The following is a 24,542-nucleotide window of genomic DNA, read 5'->3' on the forward strand; positions in this document are numbered from 1 at the left end:
CATTAGTCGGAGCGAATTAAAGAGATTATTTTGAAGCAGACCGTCCCCATTAGTGGCAGTTTTATAAATTAAGAAATCATTTAAGTGCGGGGGAGGAATGTATCAAGGACATAGTGTTCAGAATTTGAATATTTTGGACATTTAGAAGCAAATAAATTCTTGTAAAAGTGCTGCCAACTTCAAATAATAATAATCTATAGGAAAGTATTAAAAAGAGATGGGCAAGGTTAGTTAGTATACTCATTATCAAATATGGATGATTGTGCACAGGGGAAAGTAGTCACAGCTGGAAGTACCATAAAAATAAAAAAATTCTTATTTTTGTAAATGTAGGCATATTTATGTTAAGCCTGAAGAAGAGAAGACTGAGAGCAGTCGTGGTTGGTTGGGTGGTGATCATAGGCTCCAGCTCCTATGGGGCTGGAGACACCTTACTTCACCTCCCCCCAAAGTATGGGGGAAAGGAGCTGAGCCCCCTAATTGTGAGGGGCTGAACGACGCCAGGCCTCTCTGCAGTGGTCCGATGTAGCTTCCGCTTGAGTGCAGGAAGTTCCTGCAGCCAATCGGAAGCCCAACCTTGGTTTTTGAATGGTTTCAGGAGTTGAACGGACTCCCAGAATGGATTAAGTTTGATAACCAAGGTACCACTGTAGTCACCAGGGGTCCAACATGGCAGAGTGCCCAAGATGGACCTCAAAATGCTTCCTCCCCAGCTACAGTCAGAAAGTTCTGCCAATTAATATTGGATTGAGGACATGAAGGCTCATTTAGAGAGACAAAAGCCAATGGCTACTGCCTAGAAATTGCTGATTCTGGTTCCACTTATACATTACCCATAAGGTGTGTTTGCTTCTATCTCTGTCATTGTTCTCACAGCATAAAAGGTAAAGGGACCCCTGACCGTTAGGTCCAGTCGTGGACAACTCTGGGGTTGCAGCGCTCATCTTGCTTTACTGGCCAAGGGAACTGGCGTTTGTCTGCAGACAGCTTCCAGGTCATGTGGCCAGCATGACAAAGCTGCTTCTGGGGAACCAGAGCAGCGCATGGAAACACCATTTACCTTCCTGCTGGAGCGGTACCTTTTTATCTACTGGCACTTGATGTGCTTTCGAACTGCAAGGTTGGCTGGAGCTGGGACCGAACAATGGGAGCTCACCCCGTTGCAGGGATTCAAACCGCCAATCTTCTGATTGGCAAGTTCTAGGCTCTGTGGTTTAGACCTCAGCGCCACCCGCATCTCACAGCATATTCAGTTCTTTTCAGACCGTGTGATTACATATCATTGCTAATATGATTATGTGGCATGTTAGTGACGTTATTATTATTATGGATCACTCACCTTCCACTTCCAAAGTTACAGGCTTTGAGTACGCCGTCCCAAGGCTGTTCTTTGCCATACACCAATAGTGACCACTGTCTTCTCTTCGAACATTATGAATCCTCAAGTTGCCTGATTCAAGAATAGCAATCCGAGCATTTTCCTGCCACAAAAAAAAAAAAAGGCCCAGAGAGAGAAAGGAAGGGATTTGCTTTACTCCAGGGCTAAGGAGCTTTCAGACGATGGGTCAATAAGGGTATTTTGAACCCAGAGCCACCACTCACACCTGAAACGGGTTGCTCACCTTTATAGCATTTTCTCCTTTGATCCACGATACTGAAGGTTTGGGGTTTCCCATCGTGGTGCATGGAAGAACAGCCTTCAGGCCTTCTATTACTTTCACATTGGAAGGTGGGCGGGTTATTTTGGGTTCTAAAACGAAAAAGGTCAAAATGAGATGGAGATAGCGATAGCTGACACATAATCAAAAGTCAAGTAAGACTATAAAAAGGAGGGTAGGGGAGACAACAGCCCTGTTTTACTCTCACTATTTAGGTACATTCACTTTCTTATAGTTCAGATCAGAAACAAAGCTTTCCCTAAACCCCTGTCAGGGACTGGGCAGGGGAGGAATGGTGGAGACCGTCTCCCCAGGCTGAACCTTCCAGGGAGGAGGAAGAGGGAGACAGTATAGATTTACAACAGGGGTTTGAGGGAGGTCGCAGCTCAGAGGCAGATGAGGGAAAAGTTGGGAAATAATGGGAGACGGGGAGGCAGAACCGGAATGGCAGCTGGCTGACACGGTGCCTTTAGAAAGCATTCTATACCCTGCTTTCCCTTCCTCCCCCACAACAAACACTCTGTGAGGTGAGTGAGGCTGAGAGACTGCAGAGAAGTGTGACTAGCCCAAGGTCACCCAGCAGCTGCATGTGGAGGAGCGGGAAATCGAACCCGGTTCACCAGATTATGAGGCTACCGCTCTTAACCACTACACTACACTGGCTCACTGTAAGTTATCCTGACTACACATCCCCGAAGTTGGGTGTCTCATGAAGCAACTGCCACAGCTATGAGCAATTCATAACCATGTCCCAAATCACAGATGCATCCCAAGGGCAGAAATAGACTGAAACATAGGCTGCATCTACACAGCTATAAAAAAACGCTCTGGGGGAAAAACGTTTTAAAGTTCACAATGGAAAATTTCACAGCGCCATTTCTTTTTCATGTGAGGACAAAGCCAACTATACGTTCAGTATGGCGGGTATATACTCACTCATTTTCACCTGCAATGCCCCACATCTTTCTGCCGGTACCCCTACGCCATTGTTTGCGGTGCAGCAATAGACTCCATCATCACTTTCCTCCACACTCAGAATGGTCAGGAGCTGCCCATTTTTCTCTATGCTATACCGTGTGTCAAAGAACCTGGAAAATACATTTAAGTGCATTAAAGGGGGCATTTTAAAAGATGCACATTACAGACCTGAGCTTATTCACTTGTGAAATGTGGGCTTATCACATTCAGATATGTGAAATAGGCATACACCTATTTTCTTTTTTTCAAAAATGTGTGGAAATTAATGTGCGGCACCAGCAAATACAAACTTAGGATGGGGAGTAATAACTGGCAGAAAAATAGCTGTGGAGCTTAAGTTGGTTACAAATGTTGGGTGCCTGCCCCTCTCTCTTGCAGTGGCAAGAACCCATGGGGTCCCAGGTAATCACACTGGATCTGTGCTCCTTTGAAGAACTGAAGACACGGCAGAGACCGTCGTGGCATGAAGAAAAAATGGTTTATTCACCCAATTCAAAGTGCTGGCTTTGACCTATGAAACCTTAAATGGCTCAGGACCGCAATACCTCAAGGACCGCCTGTTTCCATGTGAACCTACCTGGACCCTGAGATCGCCTTCTGAGACCCTCCTTCGTGTGCCTCCTCCTCGAGATGTCCAGAGGGTGGCAACACGAGAACGGGGCCTTCTCTGCAGTGGCTCCCCGGCTGTGGAATGCTCTCCCCAGGGAAGTTCGCCTGGCACCTTCAATACACACCTTTAGGCGCCAGGCAAAAACATTCCTTTTTAACCAGGCCTGTGGTTGATCTTATTGACATCAAATCTCCTTTTAGAATGTGGCTCTTTTGGGGGGGGGCGTTAATTGAGTTATTGTTTTTGGTTTGATGTTATATGTTGTGGTCTTGTTTGTGAACCGCCCTGAGACCTCTGGGCATAGGATGGTGTATAAATTGAATGAATGAATAAAATATTTATTTTATTTGGAAGGAGTCCAGATCTTACACCATAGTCCTTTCAAGAGGTGCTGGTAACCCGCAAAGCAGTGCAGGCACCCTTCAGCCAACCTGCCCAAGATGGATCTCAGCTCTTCTTCCTCCTCCTTCCTCTCAGCCACCCTTGCTCCCAGAGCAGTTACCCTGGCAACCTTCCAATCCCCACTCTCTGTTCACACCTCAGGGCTATAGCTATCAACTTTCCCCCCTTTTTAAGGGAAATTCCCTTATTCCGAATAGGATTCCTCACAAAAAAAGGAAAAAGTTGACAGCTATGCTCCGGGCAAGGGAGAAGGAGTTCTCTCGTATTGTTAATGGATTGTTCTTTTGATCACTGTAGCTCAGTCATGTTGTTTTGCATAAGCTAGGCCAGGATTTCCTCTGCAGCTTGCATTCTGCTTTCATATCCCAAATAACCCGAATCCTAGCATTTATTAATTTCTAGGATTTAGGGAGGGGTCCCCTCCTTAAATCTATAACAGTATTTTTGCATCGGTTTTCGCTAATTCATTTGTGGCGATGCCAACATCTTTTGCCCACGTAATTTTTACCTGATGGGAATGTTATTGCGAGTCCATGTGATCTCTGCCTGAGGATAAGCCTCGACTACACACTCAAAGATGGCCACCTCTTCGACTTGGGCATCCACTGTTTCAAGAGAAGCGGCGATGATGGGCGCTGCAAACAGAAGGAGGAAAAAGAAAGATGGCTTAAGAACACTAGTCACGTTCATGGTAGACTCTTGAGTTCACTCAAAAGAAATATACCTGTCTTTTATGCACAAAGCAAGCCCTCAGGGAAAATTAGAAGACAAAACCAGTTACACCCAACTGAAAGTTATCAAGATGAAGGACAATGAAGAGACAATCAGGTAATTTGGGATGAGGGAGAAATTCCGTTCAGTTCAGTTTTATTTTATTTTTTAAAAAATAATTTTTATTAACAGACCAATCAAATCAAATCACATAGATTCCAAATTACAAAGCCGAATTTTAATTTTTTTGTTGGGGGTACCCATATTTCAAGTTCCGAAAGGGATCCAATCCTCTTGTCGCTGCTGCTTTAATGTCCACAAATCTGTCCAAATAATGTTCACAATTCTATCCAGTCCTTTCTTGTTGTTTTTCACATCTCTTCTTGTTGTTTTCATATATTTTTCCTTTCTCTTTGTCTTTGTGACCTCTGATAGTCTCCACAAGCGGGTTGAAACAAATTTATAATCCTGTGTGGGTTTTTCTATTCGTCCAAGAGTTATATTCAGACGGCTACCGTATTTCATCACTTCCATAAAGAAAAACACTCTTACCGTCTACTCGTTAAATTTTCACAGGTCTGTCACTCCCTTTCTCAGTCCTCTAAGGAGGTTCTGCCAGGAAGCCAATATGAAAACAAAGCTTCCTCCTCCCGATCATCAATCTTTCGACAGAACCTGCCAAGATGGTGACTCCCTTTTTATTGCTGCGTCATCAAAAGCCCTTGTTCTTTTCTCGATCTCCATAAGCCAAACTTTTGGTTAGTAATTCATTTCCACACAGTTTTTAATCATCCTGCTTAGGTCAGTTATGCGACGGTTCTTTCCTGGGGAGGGGTTATTGGTTAATCACATAGAAGAAAAGTAAAAAAGTTTCCCCCCCCCATCCAGTCCTGCTCCGACATACTGAACCTTTGATGTATCTTCTTCATGCTATATTCCGTTAAATCCAACCCATCGCTCTACTTTCACAGAGGTCACTTCAATTAGCAGTCTTCACTCCCGTTCTTCACTTGAAATATGTGCATTTGCTTCTTTCTAATTGTTTATTTCGAGCTGCTGCAGCCAGTGCGCGATCAGAGACAGCGTCCGGAAGAGCCGGACCCACACAAGGGCTTTGTGCTTAGTAGCCTCACCCTCTTCTTTCGAATCCGGGGGTGATTTATGGCCACAGCAGGCAAGGCAGTGTTCCCCATGTCCTTGGGGCAACAAGGGAAGCTGCATACTCCCATATCAGCCTCTTAATTACCTTGTGTGAGCCAGAGAGACGGTATTGTCGGCCATCTTCCAATGCGCCCCTGGTGCCCCCCCCGTTCAGTTCAGTTTTAAAGGCAATCCTACCCAATGTACACTTTACAAAGCAATGTATGAATTGAAAGACAGCCATCCTTCAAAAACCACACTTCTCTGAAACTGGCACTCCTCCAAATTTTGCAATGCCATTCTCAGTTAATTGCTGATGTGTGCAAAACCTAAAATGGTAGAAATGAGCAAGACCTCATTTAAAAAATATTAAGTGTAGAAGATGAATCTACTGCGGCAGAAGATGCCCCCTAGGCCTAGGCCATTTAGAACTTCAGAGATAAGAACTGGCATCAGCATTTTGATGCAAACATCTCCTAATAATCCATTTTATGCTGTTTTGACTAATAATATGCACATTTTTTGCCTAGTGTTTTTCCCTAATACGATGCGCTCTAGTGATATTTCCTTGAATGGGGGCAATTTTATGTAAACCTTCCTGTATTTACATTATTTGGTCAGAGAACTGCACCAGAAAATTAGGAGAATTTCTTACTTGACAGGTAGTTGTATTCCATTTTGCAAGGTTCGAATGAGGTACTTTCTCGTTAAAATGAAAACAAAGTTGACTTTCTCCCCCCTTTCCCAAATACAGGGCATACTTCGCTTCTTTTTCTTTGGAGGTGTAGCAGATTTTGTGAGACAGCTGACAAACACACACATATATATATAACACCCTGTTTAATCCAAGGCCTTGGAGAACTGTAAATACTTTTATATCTTGTCACAAAGTTATGATTAATGGAGATCAAAAGGGCGCCTCCTGTGAATTCTTTTTCCTTTTCTTGGCGTACGAAGGCACACAGCAAACAATTCTTTCAATGTATGTTTGCCAAAGACATCCAACCAGTGCCGGGCAAATTAGATATTGCTGACAGATCCGTTTTGCACTTTCTCTACAGCACACAACAGAGAATGCTACAAGCAGCTGGGAGAATCCCCTGACCATCCAAGGATGCTAAAACACTGCCCTCCTTACAGATAAATTACCAAATGGGCATCATGAGTGAGGCAAGTTTACGCTTGAGAGTCAAAACATCTGTCTCTTAGAAAGCCCTAAGCATGGATGAGACCTGGATCAGGGATGGTCGAACCTAACGGTTGGATTTTTTCTCAGTTTTATCTGTTCCCTGGCATGCATTCAAATGGGTCTAGTAACATACTGGTTTGGGTCTCCAGCTTCCACCTGAGATCCCACTAATGAAATCCTCAGTAATGAGTGCTAAATTGTGGGTGAACATATCAGACGACACAGCAATTCTTCAAACAGCTCTTGTTTATTCACAGGCCAGAACCGAACTGAACTGAAGGGTTCAGCCAGCCTGCTTATATAGAGCTCCAGTACAACATAACTGTAACAACTTTCTGTAACTATCCAATCACTGAACGTCACTTTTGATCCCTTATTTGCATATGTGGACCTGAGTGAAAACTATCTATAGTATTCCCCTGCTGACCCAGGGTGAGAACTTCAGTACATAACAATGAGGATTTGTTTTTAAAGATTGCCACTAAAAAAGTAACATATGAATATAGCAGGCTGTTCGTTGAAGGAAAACTATATGAAAATGATGTACCGTTGGTACCTAACACCGAGTAAAATTGTGAAAATGTATAGAACTAGTTCAAATCTGTGTTGGAAATGTAAAGGGAAAGAGGGTACCTTTTACCATATGTGGTGGTCTTGTGGAGTGGTAAAAGGCTTCTGGGAAATGATACACAATGAGTTAAAGAAAATGTTTAAGAAAACTTGTTTAGTTGGACTCCTTGGCAGGTTTTGAATAAACGTACACAAATTTATTGAGGGTTAACATAGTAGATAGATAAGATAAGGATGTATACAATTTTATAATATGCAGAAGTTAAAATTGGTTGAGAAATCAGAAAGAGGAGCTGAGGGAAGTCGTAGTGGGGAGGGAGGGAGGGAGGGAGGGTTTGTTGGGGAGGTGGGAGGGGGGAAATGGGGGGGATAATGAAGATGATTTGTTTGAATAATTTGTTATGTGAAAATTGTCAATAGTTGTTTTTTTTTAGAAAAAGAAATAAAACTTTTGTTTAAAAAACCCCAGAAGCTTTTTTGTTAGGTATAATAGGTGAAGAGATACCAAAAGAAGACAAGAGACTGTTTATGTATGCAACGACAGCAGCGAGAATGCTTCTAGAACAGAGATGGAAGGAGAGAGAAGTGCTGACCAGAGAAGAATGGCAGACTAAACTGATGGAGTATGCAGAAATGGAGAGACTGATGGGAAAGATCAGAAACCAGGAAGATCAAGTATTTTTAAAAGACTAGAATAATTTTTAATATACTTAAAAGACCACTGTAAACATTTTTGAATGTTTTATGTAGTTTTTATGTAGTTTTATGTAGTTTTTCAATTTCATTGTTCTGCATGGGACAATGACAATAAAGATATTGTATATCGTATATCGTATATCGTAAACAGTTAAAATCATTGGCAGGGATATAATGACACTTGTAATGTGAAATGAACTTTGGAAACTTTGAATATGTAACAGATAGATAATGGTAAAAGGTGCAGAAAAAGGAGAAAGAATATATTTTCTTTGGAAAAGGAAACCCATGGAGGTGTTAGTTTGTTTGCCACTGTGCAGTGCTTTGGAGTCACAAGACTCTGTTTTGTATTCCACACATTCCAGACTGCTGGAAGTCTCATGGAAGACAGGAGACGGATGTGACGTTACTGGTTTCCTGTTCCTTTGTTTGTTTCGGTTGCTCTCTGCTCTCACAGAGAGAGGATGATTGCTTTTCTGTCTGCGTAGCTAGCCATAAAACTCTTAGCGATGTAGCCATAAATCTCATCACTTCTGCTGCTTTGTTTTCCTGCGTAATGGGAACATGCCTGGAGGCCTCATCAAAGGCTCAGGTCGTTAATTATTGTCGGAGGGGATTCCGAAGGACTCGACTGGAGGACGAGCTTTATCAGCTCAGTCGTAACGGAGATTCCGATGGGGGGGGAGGTCCGAAGGTTCGATATAACCATTTTATTTTAATGTTTTGAAATGGTTAAAGTTAAAATGTATAAAGTTTATGTAAAACCAATAAAAAATTATATGTATATATAAAAGAAGAGAGCAAAATATGTGATTGCAAAGGCATAACTTGCAGGTTTGCTCAGCAGGAGTAGGCTGGGAACTGCAGCTCCTTGTCATTGCCAGGGATGTTGTTGCAAAATGTCCCAGGGACCAGGGGCATCTTACCCATAAAGGCTAGTGGCGTGGGGCACCAGGGCACCAAGTTCTGGAGGGCGCCAGGGAAGAGGTGGAGGCTGGACGTGGTGCCTCCTGGCATCGGCTTGCCACACTTGCCCACCTCTGCCATGCTGTGCCGAAGCAGCACCACGCCCGGAGCCTCCGTCTGCCATGGCCACCGTGGCACGAAGCAGCCAGCTGAACTGGGAGCCGCCGCATCTAGTCCCTGCCCGCAACCCTCCAGCCGCTGCCCGCCTCCTCCAGCCCCACCGGCAGCGCTGTCCTTAAAAAGAAGGTCAACAACTCTGGGAAACGGGGGGGGGCATTGGAGGGAGCTTTGCACCACGGCGCCAGATATGCTTAAGACGGCCCTGCCAGAGACCTAGTTCAGGATACAAATATAGCGCACCATAAAGCGCACCAATATTCTGAACTGCGTCACCTTCCCCCTTGAAAGTTCTTCTCTGGCTTGGATTGTAATCCAAGCTGGAGAATGCCCTTCCCCTTTGAATGTCCCTTCTCCTCCCACCCATTTATTTATGCAATGGCAGGGGGGCTGCCTCTTCCTGTCTCCCTGCCACCATTAAAAATGAGAGCGAGTGGGCAAAAAGGGAGAAGAGAGACGCTCCTTTGCTGCCACCATCGTCACCAAAGTCTCGGCATCAGCTGACAATACAGCAGCAGTCAGGGAAGGGTGTTTCAGGGCACACTTGGTCAGGAAGCCAGATCCTGCCACAATCCTGATGAACATCCTTTAGAAACAAGATGTCATCTGAACTGGGTCTGGAAATGCCTTGAAACTGACTGAGCAATTTTGGAATTTATTTATTATTTTGGGGGACGGTTGCTTGGTTTTCTAAGCGCCACTCAGCAGGGGCTGCGGTGGGTGAGATCGACCCACCGCTACTCAGGTTTTCAGCCATAGGGAACAGATCACATGATGGTAAGAGGAAGGATCCTTTGGGATCCCTGCGGTCCTTGAGATCCAGACCTTCCAAGTGTCCTTATTTTCCAGGGACAGTCCCAGATTTACAGAAACCGTCTCACTTTCTGATCTGATCCTAGAATGACCTTTTCCCTTAGGACGTCCCAATTTTCATCAATGTTAGAGAGTATGGAGTTACGCAGCCCCCAAGCCAAGGAGATATGTAACTATTCAACCTTCAGAAGACATCTGAAGCAGCCATGCAGAGGGAACTGGTTTTTTTACTGTTTAATGTTTTATTATGTTTTTATATATGTTGAAAGCCTCCCAGAGTGGCTGGGGCAACCCAGTTAGGTGGGTGGGGGTGTTACTATTATTATTATTATTATTATTATTATTATTATTATTATTATTATTATTACAGTGGCACTGTACCTCAAGTTACAAATACCTCAGGTTACAAACTCCGCTAACCTGGAAGAGTTACCTCGAGTTGAGAACTTTGCCCCAGGATAAGAATGGAAATCGTGTGCCGGCGGCACAGCGGCAGCAAGAAGCCCCATTAGCGAAAGCGCTCCTCTAGTTAAGGACAGTTTCAGGTCAAGAACGGACCTCCGGAACGAATTAAGTTTGTAAGTAGAGGTATCACTGTATTATTATTACAGTCAAACCTCGTAACTTGAACGCCTCCGTTGCCAAACGTTTCAGTTCCCGAACCCCGAAAAGCCAGAAATAAGTGTTCTAGTTTTCAAACATTCCTCAGAACTCGAACGTCTGATGCAGCTTCCGCTTGAGTGCAGAAGCTCTTGCAACCAATCGGAAGCCGTGCCTTGGAACTCGAACATTTTGGAAGTCGAACGGTCTTCCAGAATGGATTACGTTCAAGTTCCGAGGTCTGACTGTATTATTATTATTATTATTATTATTATTATTATTATTATTATTTTATTATTATTATTATTATTATTATTATTATTATTATTATTATTATAGAATAGGCTGTTCCTATTTTCATCGGATAAATGTTGGAGGGTATGTGGGATCTAATATTCATTCTCTCACTGGAGCTCTGTACTGAGCCAATTTTTTGCAAAAAAAGACATTCCTAGGGTTTTCTTGACAGCTTGTTTGCATCTTAAAAGTCTTGTGTGACACATGATGATCCACATAAGCCTGACATCCTTTTGCTTTCTCAAGAAAAATAATCATTCAAGTGTGGGTGTTTCTTTGAGAGATCACGATTCCTTCGTGCATAGTTAAGGAAAGAATGCCATCCATTTTGGGGGGTTGCATCCAGCTACTAAATCATTTCCACACTCAAAGTGGATTTTCTCTTCTGCTGTACCCATGGAAGTTGTTCCTTATGCACAATGATTTAGCTGGATACAACTCTTTCTTTCTTCGCACTTAGACAACAAAATCTGCCATGGCACCAGTTTTTGTGGGCCAGGCAGCTAATTAGGAGTTAATGTTTTCAACTTGTGACTCAGCCTGTTCTATTTACAAAAGCTGTTGACAGCATTATGCAGTTGGATTGTGGGCACAATCTTACCGCCAGTATTTTAATTAAGTTCATACAAACACTTCTTTGAAATATTTGTGTAAATCTTCCTCCCAGCACATTTCCCCACCACCACCACCATGTGAAAAATAATTTATAAGTAGTGTTCATCCTGAACTGATAAAAACTGTTTGCACAACCCATGGTCTTAGCGGCCAACCTCTGTGCTACGTGCAATTGAGTATCTGCTTCATCCACTGCTTTGGGGAATTTTTAAATGAAAATCATAGCTTGGCAGGCAGTAACCAAGAGCAGAAAAGTGGCTGCTAACTCTTTCCCTTTCTGCTATAGGTAAAGGTAAAGGGACCCCTGACCATTAGGTCCAGTCGTGACCAACTCTGGGGTTGTGGTGCTCATCTCGCTTTACTGGCTGAGGGAGCCGTCATACAGCTTCCGGGTCATGTGGCCAGCATGACTAAGCCGCTTCTGGCAAACCAGAGCAGCGCATGGAAACGCCTTTTACCTTCCCACCGGAGCGGTACCTATTTATCTACTTGCACTTTGACGTGCTTTTGAACTGCTAGGTTGGCAGGAGCAAGGACCGAGCAACGGGCACTCACCCCGTCGTGGGGATTCGAACCGCTGACATTCTGATTGGCAAGCCCTAGGCTCTGTGGTTAAACCCACAGCGCCACCCGCGTCCCCTTTCTGCTATATGTCCACCCAAAAGTTCACCTGTCAATCTGCTTTCTCAGCTAAGTAGGGAAAGGTACAGGCTCTCCAAATTTCTCTCTCACAGGGGAGAAAGCCATGGGGGGTTGAATATGGGGACAGTGTTGAACAGACAAAGCGGGTTCTCCTTCATGGAAAGCACGTGTTGTGGTGGGAGCAACCATGACATCCCCTGTTGCTGAGCGGCTTAGTTTGGATGGCCAGGAATTTGATTGGACACCTTCAATTGTTGCTGTGGGAAATTTATTGTTGCAATTTTATTTGATTGATGGGGGTGCTATATATGTTCCCTGCGCGCAGCGTTGAGCTTCCTCTTTTTGCTGCACACATCAGATTACTGCCCAACCTCACTTTATTTAGGGTTTGTTCGCGCTGACCTTGCTATGCCTGTCATGGGGTCATTTGCTTTGGAGCAGGGGCCTGGTAGGAATTTTACCATTTGGCTGATTGGCTGGTGCCATTTCGGTTTTGCCTACTGTGTAGCAAATCATCACAACTTGTAAGGTTGCGGTTAAAGGTAAAGGTAAAGGGACCCCTGACCATTAGGTCCAGTCGTGACCGACTCTGGGGTTGCGGCGCTCATCTCGCTTTATTGGCCGAGGGAGCCGGCATGCAGCTTCCGGGTCATGTGGCCAGCATGACTAAGCTGCTTCTGGCGAACCAGAGCAGCGCACGGAAACGCCGTTTACCTTCCCGCCAGAGTGGTATCTATTTATCTACTTGCACTTTGAGGTGCTTTCGAACTGCTAGGTTGGCAGGAGCAGCGACCAAGCAACGGGAGCTCACCCTGTCGCGGGGATTCGAACCGCCGACCTTCTGATCGGCAAGTCCTAGGTTCTGTCGTTTAACCCACAGCATCACCCGCGTCCTTACAAGGTTGTGGTTAGGCATTGGTTAATTTTTGGTTGGTGGAAGGGGTATGGTTGGCTGTGCCTGCCCCTCCAATGCTGCTGCTGCAATGGTATTCCATTAAAGGAATCCAGGGGCTCACCATGCTTTTGTCCGAACCCCTGGCAAGGGGCTAGGGCCACGCAAGAGCCCCTGGGAGCATTTGGGGAGAAGGGAGAGCCTGGCGCCCAGCTTTATTTTCTCCCCAAAATTGTTTTCCCTTACTGACTTCCTCAGGGGTGCGGTTGTCAGTTCTGTTCCTACCTCCAAGTGGTAACAGATAGTCGCTAACCAATGCCTAAGCAACCACTCACATACTGTAATTCAATAAAGTTGTGGCCAAAATTATGCCAAAAACCAAAACAAAAAGGATGTGTGAACCGTGTTTTTATTCGGGGGTGTCTTGGGAGTCCTCGACATGCAAAAGGTGCTGAACAGACAGAAAGTTAAGCAGCCTCCTTTTCTACAACTTGCCCTCCTTCTTCAATGTCAACCTCTCTCAGAGTTGCCTTTTAAAAAAAGAGAACAATGGGGGGAGGATCACCAAACTTCCAGAAATGTGTCAATTGGGCCCTAAACAGATCTGTAAAATGTCAGCTGAAGTCATCATTTACAAACTGAAGTCTGAAAATTAAAAAATGAAGTCCGTCAAAGTTTAAACTGGATCATGCACCATAGAGGTATGAAACTCTATGCAATTGCATATATTTAAGAGATATAGTTACACATCTTCAAATGCATAGGTAGATATAAAACATACCATATTTTTCCATGCATAAGACTAGGTTTTTTACCAAAAAACTTGGTTTAAAATTGGGGCTCGTCTTATACATGGGCAGAGCTGAGGGGTGTTTTCTTAATCTTGGAGTCCCCCAAAATAGGGTGCATCTTATACATGGGGGCGTCTTATACATGGAAAAATACGGTATAAAGCAGGAATAGGTCCGACTGAAATTGAATGCTTTTAACTGTTCACAAGGCTGCAATGAATATTTGGATCTGTGTGTATGAAACATATATAGCCATATGAGAAGATCTGTCTATCGATCTGTATTTCAATGCATCTTTTAAAATGTGTATTCTCTCTGAATGTGATTTCTATATGGGCTTTCAGAATAAATATTTGACGTATTCTGTAGCTGAATCATGCAAGGAGTGCCAAAGTCAGTGGATAAACAGATGAGGCTACAGTCCCATGCAAACTTAAGTAGAGGAAAGCCCTGTTGAACACAGTAGGGCTTACAAACACGCAGAGAATTGCACTGTTAAATTCTAATCCACACCTTGGTCTGGGAGATACAAATCACATCAGTTAGCTTGCACTGAATGGGCAAAGATCAAATTCCTCAAGCATCCCTATATCTTCCTATCTGGCACACTTCTGAAGATTTATCTCATGCAGCCCGATAGTCTTATCTATTTACTTGCAAGTCGCACAGAGTTCAGTGGGACTTAGTCTCAAAGGATTGCTAGCTGGAGCATATTCCAGCACAGGAAAAAGGTTTCTGTCTTATCACTTGTGTTTAACACGATACGGAGGATAAGCAGCCTTCCCACGCAAACAGCCCAGAGAAATTCCTTCCTCCATCACAGCGCCACTGATACGGCAGTTTTGCAAACACAAAAGAGACACCGGTTCTCCTTTGAAGGCAATCACAGGTACAGTGCTGGGAGAAAGGAGTTCCCTCGTGAAAATTTCTGCGGCTTGTATATCGATCACAGGCTTTGGAGCAAGTATAAAACTGGAGGCAAAGAAAACAGAAGATGGACATTTGTTTACACCAACCTTTAGGAGATTTCTCAGCCAAGCTGAAGGCCGCAAGAGTGAAGAAATGGACCAGTGGAATGTTGAGAGCGTCTTTCATGATTAATCCAGGAGGGAGAAAGGGATATGTCTTCTTCAGCCAAAGGCAGGCATATTCCTTCGTGGCGGCTTCCCGTTGAAGCACGGATTGCTGCAACGTCCCTCTCAGCCACTGTCCCTGCTGTGGGTACTAAGTATAATCAGGAATCCTTGCACTTGCTTGCAGTGATGGACAAGACCAGCTGCTGTGCTTCCACTTAGGTCAGTATCAAAACGTGGGGGCTCATGAAACAAGAGAACACAAATCCCTTTAGAATTCCTTCTAAGCAAACATTCGGCAGCAGACAATGCCCTCGATGCCTTTCTAATATAATAGCTGGAGCCAGGGCAACAGAAAATGCCCGGCCTCTGCTGTGGCCAAGAGCCAACCAACGCAGCGTTCTTCTTTCACGTTTCATTTGTATTTATTAAATTTGTATACCGCCTTTCACAGTGCTGTTTTTTCTAGAAAAAGAGGTGCCGGAACGCGCCCTTGTTCTCTTAGAAGGGCAATGGCGCCCACCTGAGAGGTGCCAGAACTGAATTCCAGCAAGTTTTGGCTGAACAAAAAGGAAAAAGTCTCGGCCTTTCATCCAGGGCAGTTCGCAACATGAAAATGCAAAACGAGAACACGAAATACATAATGAAACAAAAACAGACCCATAACTCATAAAAGGTAAAGGGAACCCTGACCATTAGGTCCAGTCGTGGCCGACTCTGGGGTTGCGGCGCTCATCTCACTTTATTGGCCGAGGGAGCCGGCGTACAGCTTCCGGGTCATGTGGCCAGCATGACTAAGCTGCTTCTGGCAAACCAGAGCAGAGCATGGAAACGCCTTTTACCTTCCCGCCGGAGCAGTACCTATTTATCTACTTGCACTTTGACGTGCTTTCGAACTGCTAGGTTGGCAGGAGCTGGGACCGAGCAACAGGAGCTCACCCTGTCATGGGGATTCAAACCACCAACCTTCTGATCGGCAAGCCCTAGGCTCTGTGGTTTAACCCACAGCGCCACCCGTGTAGATTTAAAAGGCTGTTAATCAGTCAAAGTCCTGGTTACAGAGAAACATTTTTGCCTGGCGCCTAAAAATATGGCACCCGGTGAGCCTCCTTGGGGAGAGCATTCCACAAATGGGGAGCCACTGCAGAAAAGGCCCTCTCTCGTGGTGCCACCTTACTTACGCAGAGGCAGAATAGAGTGCATACTCTCCAACATTACTCTGATTAAAATAAAGAAGTCCCATTCCATAATGATAATTTTACTGTTCATACCCCCACGTCTAACTGGGTTGCCCAAGCAACTCTGGGCAGCTTCCAACATATATAGAAACATAATAAAACATGAAACTTTTTTTTAAAAAACCTTCCTTCCCTATACAGAATTGTCTTCAGATGGCTTGGGGGTTGGATAACCAGTCAGCCAGTGTGGTGTAGTGGTTAAGAGCGGTAGTCTCGTAATCTGGGGAACCGGGTTCGCATCTCCACTCCTCCACATGCAGCTGCTGGGTGACCTTGGGCTAGTCACACTTCTTTGAAGTCTCTCAGCCCCACTCACCTCACAGAGTGTTTGTTGTGGGGGAGGAAGGGAAAGGAGAAGGTTAGCCGCTTTGAGACTCCTTCGGGTAGTGATAAAGTGGGATATCAAATCCAAACTCTTCTTCTCTTCTTCTTCATACCCTCCAACATTTCTCCAGTGAAAACAGGGACATCCTAATGAAAAGTGGGACATTCCAGGATCAAATCAGAAACTGGAACGGCTTCTCTAAATCAGGGACATCCCTGGAAAATAGGGACACTTGACGGATCTAAGAGTGGTATTCTGACCAAGGCAGAATAGAGTGGTATTAGTGGTACAATTACTTCCCTGGATCTGGAAGCTAAACTTCTATTGAAGCATTGGCATTTTTTGCTGCTGCATCACACTGTTGACTTTTGTTAAGCTTGTGGTCCATCAAGACCCCTAGAACCTTTTCACATGTACTGCTAGTAAGCCAGATGTCCCCCATCTTATATTTGTGCAGCTGGTTCTTCCGGTCTAAGTGCAAAACCTTACATTTTTCCCTATTGAAATTCATTTTCTTAGCTTGGGCCCAGTTTTTCCATCTGTTAAGATCATTTTGAATTCTGATTCTGTCTTCTGCAGCATTAGCTACCCCTCCCAGTTTGGCAGAACGCTGCGGCACCCCAATTGTCACTTTTTCCAGGATGATGAGAAACCATTAATAAGTACTCTTTGGGTTCCGCCAGTCAAGCAGCTACAAATCTGCCTAACAGTTACCTCATTCAACCCACATTTTACCAGCTTCCTCACAAGAATATCATGGGGGACTTCATCAAGAGCCTTACTGAAATCAAGATACACTATGTCCGCACCATTCCCCTGATCCACCAAGTTTGTAACTCCATCCCCCAACCCAAAAAAGAGAAATGAGTCATGCAACTAGAAGATTGATAGCTGTAAAAAAAACCTGCTGGTCAGAAACTGCTGCCCAGGGAGCAAGAGCATATTTTGTTATGATGCCAGCAACAGTCATACAAATTGAGATAACTCAGGTCCGCTATACAGTGGTACCTCGGTTCTCAAACGAAATCCATTCCAGAAGCTTCCAAAATGTTCCAAAATGTTCAAAAACGTGTAAGCGGCCATTCTCAGACAGCTGGTACAAAAGCTTTCTTATTTTTGCAATCAAGAAAATGTTTTTTAATGCATTTTTTATCAGACAAAATGCCCAAACAATCAAAATTCTTCTGAAACTATATAGAAAGGGCTGGGGAAGGGGGGGGGGGACACACAAATTAAAATATGTGAAAAATAAGGAGGATACGAACAGGAAGAAAGGCATTCTGATGGGGTGAAAGAATGAGGCAATTTAAGGAGATTTTGGGTGGGATGGGCCACACGTTGCCCACCTGTGCCTTAGAGCAGAGGTAGCCAAGGTGACTGTTAGACTACAGATCCCATCTGACGTGCAGCGTAAATGAATAATGCAGAGTTTTCTTCAGTAAAAGAATAAAAGCTTTACTGAGTTAAAATAAACTTGTTTGCAAATAACAGCATAGTGAACAGAAGATTAAACTATCTTCAGAGCATACACAGAGTTTCCATTGGGCACTGGCTTCACGGATCACAGGCTCCACCACACAGAGAGAGACACTGTGTCTGACTGCAAGCAGATACAATACTTATACAGAGAATGAGTCATCCTCAAGATGAGTCACAGTAATCAGGGCCGTCTTAAGCTGAAATATACTCAGAGTCGCAAAGTGATTTCATGCTCTTTATTCAGCTCATAGTGGTGAGGAGGAATGAATGAAAGTCCCCTCAAAGTATCTGCTTTATATACATTATTTACACAATGGGCTGCACATGATTGGCTAATTCCGGAATTCTACTGTAAGCCAATCAGGTTGTGGATTCACTTCTATCTGGAGCATGATTGGGTAGTTCCTGCCAACCAATCATACTGCTGCATTGTTCTAGGACCAATCAGACTGCTGCATTCTGAATCCTATTGTTCTAGGACCAATCAGACTGCTGCCTTTTGGATCCTATTGTTCTAGGACCAATCAGACTGCTGCAGTTTGGATCCTATTCAACTCAGTACATAACATAAGCATATCTGGCGCCCACTCCCCTTTCCAAGAGTTGCCAACGTTTTTTAGGAAGGACGGCGCTGCCGGCGATGCGCCCAGCTTTGCGGGGCTGGAGGAGGCAGGCAGCGGCTGGAGGGCAGCTTCTCTGGCGGGGAAGAGAAAGAGGCTGGACGCTGCACCTGCTGGCTCAGCTGGACACTTTGTGCCAGGTTGGCCATGGCAGGCGGAGGCTCCAGGCGCTGCGCTGCTTCGGCGCGGCATGACGGAGGCGGGCGCGGGTGGCGAGCTGATGCCGGGAGGCGCCACGTCCAGCCTCCGCCTCTTCCCTGGCACCCTTCAGAATTTGGCACCTTGGCGCCCTGCGGGTAAGATGCCCCTGACAGTGATTCAGCATGCTAAATGATTCTGCAGCTTTTCAGCATTTCGCAACATTTCTAGACTCCTTTACTGCTTCTGCTCGCAAATACCTTTGTCACATGACACCATCAGCCCCGGCCAGCACAGCCAAGGGTGATGGGAGTTGTTGTTCAACAAAGCCACTTCCGGCCTGCCCAGGAGGTGGGGTTGCGGGCTTCACGCCCACCCCACATGAGCGGGGGCTGGTCCCAGCCCCCGCGAGAGCAGGGGAATCCCGGTCGGGTCTGCCCCCCCCTGCCAGCCAATCAGCTGGCTGGCTGGGGGGCGTGGCCTGCCCTATTTAGGGCCGGCGCAGAGGGGGCTCACCCTCTTTTCGCCGGCTCGCCCCCACGTTTTCCCACCCTCCCTCCCTTTAACTAGGCTTAGGTAGGTCTTTGACTTTGCTATGGACTTCGGCCTGTCGCCGCAAGGGGCATGGTAGGAATTTTTCCCAATTGGCGATTTCTGGCCTTTTGGTTTTTCGCCTACCTCGTAGCAACTCGTCACAACTTCTCGGCATTGGCGGTAGGCATTGGTAAGAAGGGGTTAAGAGGATGTGGGGGGGAGGAACGCCATCACCTCCCCCCAGCATTTATTAGGGTGGTCCGTTAAAGGACTCCGGGGGGCGTGGCCCTGTCCCGAAGCCTATGGAGGTGAGGGCCAAAGGCACGCCCCAGAGCGGTGACCCGGGGGAGCTCCTAGTCGACGTGCCTCGGCAGGAGACTCCCCCGATATAAGGTTAACCCTTCCCCGTGTCTCCAGCAAATGGGCTGGAGCCGGATAGTCGTTAGGACCAATGCCTAAGCCAATGCCTCTCATTCCTGAAATTCAATAAAGTTGTGGCCTAATTCGCCCAATTAACCTTAAATTATGGTGTCTCGTGTCTTTATTTATCCTGGTGGGGGGCGGGAACTCGCCACGCAACATCTGCAGGGTGCCACATTGGCTGTCTCTGCTTTAAGGGTTTGTGCGAGTTGCCAAACAGGAATCTTAACGAAACACCCACAAGCGCGTCTACGTGGAACTGGCTATAAAGAGAGTCAGGATGCAACTGCAGCTGAAACTGACGGGCCTGGCAGGACCAGATCTTGCTTGCTTTCGAGTGTGCTGCAGTCACTCCAAAATTTATATATTTTGCAAAGGGGAGTTTGATGACCAGATTGAAGGGTGTGTTGTGCTGGGCTGTGTTCCCAGCCTTTGATGGACCTTGCTCTTTCTGGACGCTAATAAATCATCATTGCCTGGGATGGTGAGCATTGCTGAAGCAAATACAAATACTTAGAAAGGACAAGCTGTTTTGCTCTGAGAAAGCAGATAACAACAGACTGTCATGTCCCACTGAAATCTGTTCCAAAGGGGGGGGGGGTCAGCTTCCTCGCTGTATCTAACCCTGCCCTTACTCTGGGGACCAGCAGCGCCTAGGCAGAATCTGGCCCAAATGTTTACAGGATAATAGAATTGGGAGTACTGTATTTTTCTGTGTATAAAATGACACCTTTTTTTGGACCCAAAATTAAGAAACCAATATTTCTTCAGTTGTTGAGCTTTGGGGGGGGGGGCGGAGAGCAGGGAGATTGCACAACAGAAATATGTTCTTTCAAAGGGGAAACTGTCCACAGACCTGTCACAATTAGGAAAGCAAGGAACACAATGTGACCAGGATATTGTAGATTCTGCCAAATTCACTCGTATTTTAAAAGGAAAAGAGCCTCAAATGGCTGTCTGTTCATGTTTAGTGGTACCTTGGTTGTCGAACGGCTTGGTTCCCGAACAAATTGGCTCCCGAACACCGCAAACCTGGAAGTGAGTGTTCCGGTCTTCGAACGTTTTCCGGAGGCTGAACGTCCAACGCGGCTTCCACTTGAGTGCAGGAAGCTCCTGCAGTCAATCAGAAGCTGTATCTTGGTTTTTGAACCATTCTGGGAGTCGAACGGACTCCCAGAACAGATTAAGTTTGACAACCAAGGTACCACTGTACACTTCCACCAGACTGCTGGCGGGTGCTCTGCGTGGATTGAAGATTCCCTTTGAAAAACAGCTAACAGTTTGATCTATCAATCCAAAATAGATTATTTCTTTTTTAAATAATTTTGTAATTGGTTTTACACAATTTTATACATTTAACTTTGACCATTTCAAACATTAAAGTAAAAGGTTCTTTTGAACCTTCGGAACTCCTTCGCGCTATGAATTTCATATTTAAGATTAAATTTTCTCCATCTTTTACCATAATCCATCTGTTATATATCCATAGTTACCACAGTTAATTCCACATTACAGGTGTCATTACATTAATTACAAGATAGATTATTTCTAAGAGTTACTAATAAAAACAACTAAATAAAAGGAAGGAAGGAAGGAAGGAAGGAAGGAAGGAAGGAAGGAAGGAAGGAAGGAAGGAAGGAAGATTGGCTTCCAATCCACCATTTGTGATCATCTCCCATCTTCTCTGACCGCAAAGCCATTTATTTCTCCCATCAACAAAACAACTTTCTTTGTCTGCCTCTGTTTTTCCAGCAGGAGTTACTTTTCTCATCAAGCCATTGCCACAGAAGCATTTTAAGAAGGCTGTTGGCAGCGAGGCTGGCTTATGTTATGCGGACACCTGCCTGGGAGCGAGTACAATGAGATCAGCCACTAACAAAGGCCATGAGCCAGCTGCTAGGCTTTGAGTAGCTAAGGAGACCTCTGCCAAGTCCAAAGAGCAATCTCGAAGTGACACAAGTGTTAGGTCTTTTTATAGCCAGCCCGAGCTTTCCTGAATCTCTCTTTGCTGTAATGAAAGTGAAACAGAACACTTCGATTTCTCCGAACATACAAAGCTGACGCAGACCTTGGGTCCATTTCGGCCAGCACTGCTCTTTGCTGATGGTAGACAACACCTCTCTAGAATTGGGGGCAGAGGTCTTTCCCATCACCTGCTACCTGAACCTCTCTTTTTTAAAAAATATAATTTTTATTAGTTTTTTTAACATATCATTTTCAACAGTAATTAAACATACTTTTACATCTTATTCAAATTTTTGACTTCCATCAATCCTGTCTGGAAATTTTCCAATCTAATCTCTCAGTATGCATTTCTTATCCTCCCTATTACATTTCAAACTCATAACCAATATCTCTATCTTTTTATACTTTGTAACACTTCGTATATTTCTCCTTACAAAACTTCTTGTAATCCTACTAGCATAATTTGTTGATTACAGTTGCTCTTCAAATAATTCATATACTTCTTCCAATCTTCTGTAAATCTCTGGTCCCGCAGGTTTCGAATCCTTCCTGTCATTTTGTCCAATTCTGCGTAGTCCATTAATTTCATCTGCCATTCTTCTTTCGTTGGAATTTCCTCTTGTTTCCATTTCTGGGCCAACAATACTCTTGCCGTAGTTGTTGCATATAAAAACAATTTAACATCTTACCTATTAATGTCCTGACCTATAATACCAAGTAAAAATGCTTCTGGTTTTTTTAAGAATGTGTATTTCAACATCTTTTTCATCTCATTATATATCATTTCCCAGAAGTTCTTTACTTTTTTACATTTGCTACCTGAACCTCTCAACTGCATATGCCACAGATTGAACTTGAGACCTTCTGCATGCAAATCAGGGCTCCTTGAGCTCTTCTTACCCTTCTCTGCTGATTTTGTCCAGCATCTGGTATCTGAAGTTATACTGCCTGGGGCAGAATCTCTCCAAAGGCCCCAAAGTCTCTCCTAGCCCTGATACCCAAGATCCTTTTACACGTGGAGATGCTGTAGGTTGAACCTGCAACCTTATGCTTGCAAAATATGAGACACACCTCTGAACTATGGCCTACTCTTCCAGAACATTTATCATTTAGCAATCATAAGCAGAAATCCCAGTGGATTCTTCTTGCCTCATTTCACCCCTGCATCGCACAGTCTGCTGGATGTATATGTTTTCTTTTTCTTTTTCTAGCTTTGATTTCCCAACTCCATCAGTACTGACATGTTGTCTTTCACCAAACAATTGATTCCTTGAGTTCAGGCTAAACAGTAAAAGCGACACACTGAATATTAAACCTCTCTTCCTTGCTGGAACTCCCAGCTGAAATCTCTATACCGACGCTGACATCTGCTGGTTGACTTTGTGATCCACAAAGCTTTTCATTGAAAGGGTGAGTCCCTACGTTGCAAGAGAAAATTGCTGCTAACAGAAGGCTGGGTTCAGTTTGAACTTTTGATTGATAAGGCCCCAGATACAAGCCTTCTGGAAGCTTCACCAGTTCTTGTGAATTCTCGGGCAGGTCCCATAACAACCATGGGGAGACGTTTTGAAAGATGGGTTAGGATTTTCAGGAATGGCCTGGCAAGGGAAGGTCCTGGGTAGAGTTTGTTTGTGCATCTGTACTCAATTAAGAACTAAGTGTGGATTGATATTACCACTGAGTCTATGTTTGGCTGTTTTTCTTTGGTATGCATTTCCAAATGGAGAATGGGTGGTCTCCCATGGCCCTGGATCATGTTTGGATGCACCATCACTCATTTGTGGAGGGACACACCCTGCGATGATGGAACCTCATATGACCTGGTCACTAGGAGCAAGCTAAGAATATAATGTGAGGTTTAGCCAGCCACAAATGGATCATAAGTTGAACTTAAGAAGAGCGTGTAGGATCAGGTCAGTGGTCCATCCATTCCTGCATCCTCTTCTCAAAGTGGCCAAGCAGATGTCCATGGGAAACCTGCAAGCAAGATCTGAGTGCAAGAGCATCTCTCCCTTCCTGTGGTCTCCAGAAACTGGGATTCACAGGCATGTTATAAGCTGAAAGAAAATTATATGAAAATGATGTACTGGTGGTATTTAACTCCTAGTAAATTAGCAAAAATGTACAAAACATGCTCAAATGTACGCTGGAAATGTAAGGGAAAATAAGGCACCTTTTATCATATGTGGTGGAATTATAAGGTAGAAAATGATTTTGGGAAATGATATATAATGAGTTGAAAAAAAATGTTTAAAACAACCTGTCAGGTGCTGTTGCGGTTGCTGGAGAGTAACCAGGCAAGACTCCAACCTGTCTTTTACAGGCTTTATTTGGGTGCAAACTATTTACACTGAAGAGTGTCATAAGTTCATATCTGGCTCAATTGCTAGTAGTATCCGGGAGTGGTCTGTTTTTGTACCTCCCCCAACATAAAAGTCACATCACCCCCAGCCTTTTCCGCCCCTCCCTGCACCTCAGACTACTTTGCAGGATGGGTGCTGGCAAGGGTGTGCTTCCCGCCTCTCCGGCTTGCTCAGGCTCGGTGTTAAGGCTCTTCCTAGCATCCTCTGGTCCTTTCACCTCTTCTCCACTGGAGGTGGGGCTTTCCTCCTTGCCGGAAGAGGAACTGCTTTGCAAGATTTTCGGAGGCTCCCTGTAACACAACTGCCCTTCAATCTCTCCCCTTTGGCCCCCAGGAGACCCGCCTCTCCTGGCCTTAAGGCGAGCACTCCTCCTGGGAGAAACCAGTTCCCTTCGCCTCTCTGCCCTGAGCCTCTGCAGTTCAGGAGAGGCTGAAGGGTTACTGGGCCCAGGGGGAGACTCACCTGTAGGCACTGAGTCCTCAATCACCTCTGGAGCCAGAGTGGATTCACCTGGTGCCTGCTCCTGAGGATCCGGCACAGGTGCAGGCGCTTCAGAATCAAGGCCTTGCCCCAGTTCAGCCAGCCATGGAGGCGGGGACTCCTGTGCACGCTGGGATTCCTCCGGTTCAGCCTCTGAATCGGATTCCCAGGCCATCACACCATCCCCCCCTCCCAGGCCCCCCCCTCAATCGAGGGTCTG

At 45.0% G+C, this 24,542-nt stretch overlaps 1 protein-coding gene across 1 annotated transcript in view; it reads right to left on the minus strand.

Moving 5' to 3' along the window:
* Positions 1 to 15,006, minus strand: part of MUSK (muscle associated receptor tyrosine kinase) — a 59,253-nt gene extending 44,247 nt beyond the window's left edge. The window contains exons 1-5 of the mRNA XM_053370805.1: positions 14,704 to 15,006; positions 4,157 to 4,283; positions 2,595 to 2,746; positions 1,623 to 1,750; positions 1,340 to 1,481 (exon numbers count right to left, since the gene is read on the minus strand). Of these exons, the coding sequence (XP_053226780.1) occupies positions 1,340 to 1,481; positions 1,623 to 1,750; positions 2,595 to 2,746; positions 4,157 to 4,283; positions 14,704 to 14,782 (628 nt within the window). The 5' untranslated portion in view covers positions 14,783 to 15,006. The remainder of the gene's footprint in view (positions 1 to 1,339; positions 1,482 to 1,622; positions 1,751 to 2,594; positions 2,747 to 4,156; positions 4,284 to 14,703) is intronic.
* Between the last annotated feature and the right edge of the window lie 9,536 nt (positions 15,007 to 24,542).

The sequence above is a fragment of the Podarcis raffonei genome, chromosome 17 (genome assembly GCF_027172205.1).
Source record: "Podarcis raffonei isolate rPodRaf1 chromosome 17, rPodRaf1.pri, whole genome shotgun sequence".
Classification (NCBI taxonomy): Eukaryota; Metazoa; Chordata; class Lepidosauria; order Squamata; family Lacertidae; genus Podarcis; species Podarcis raffonei.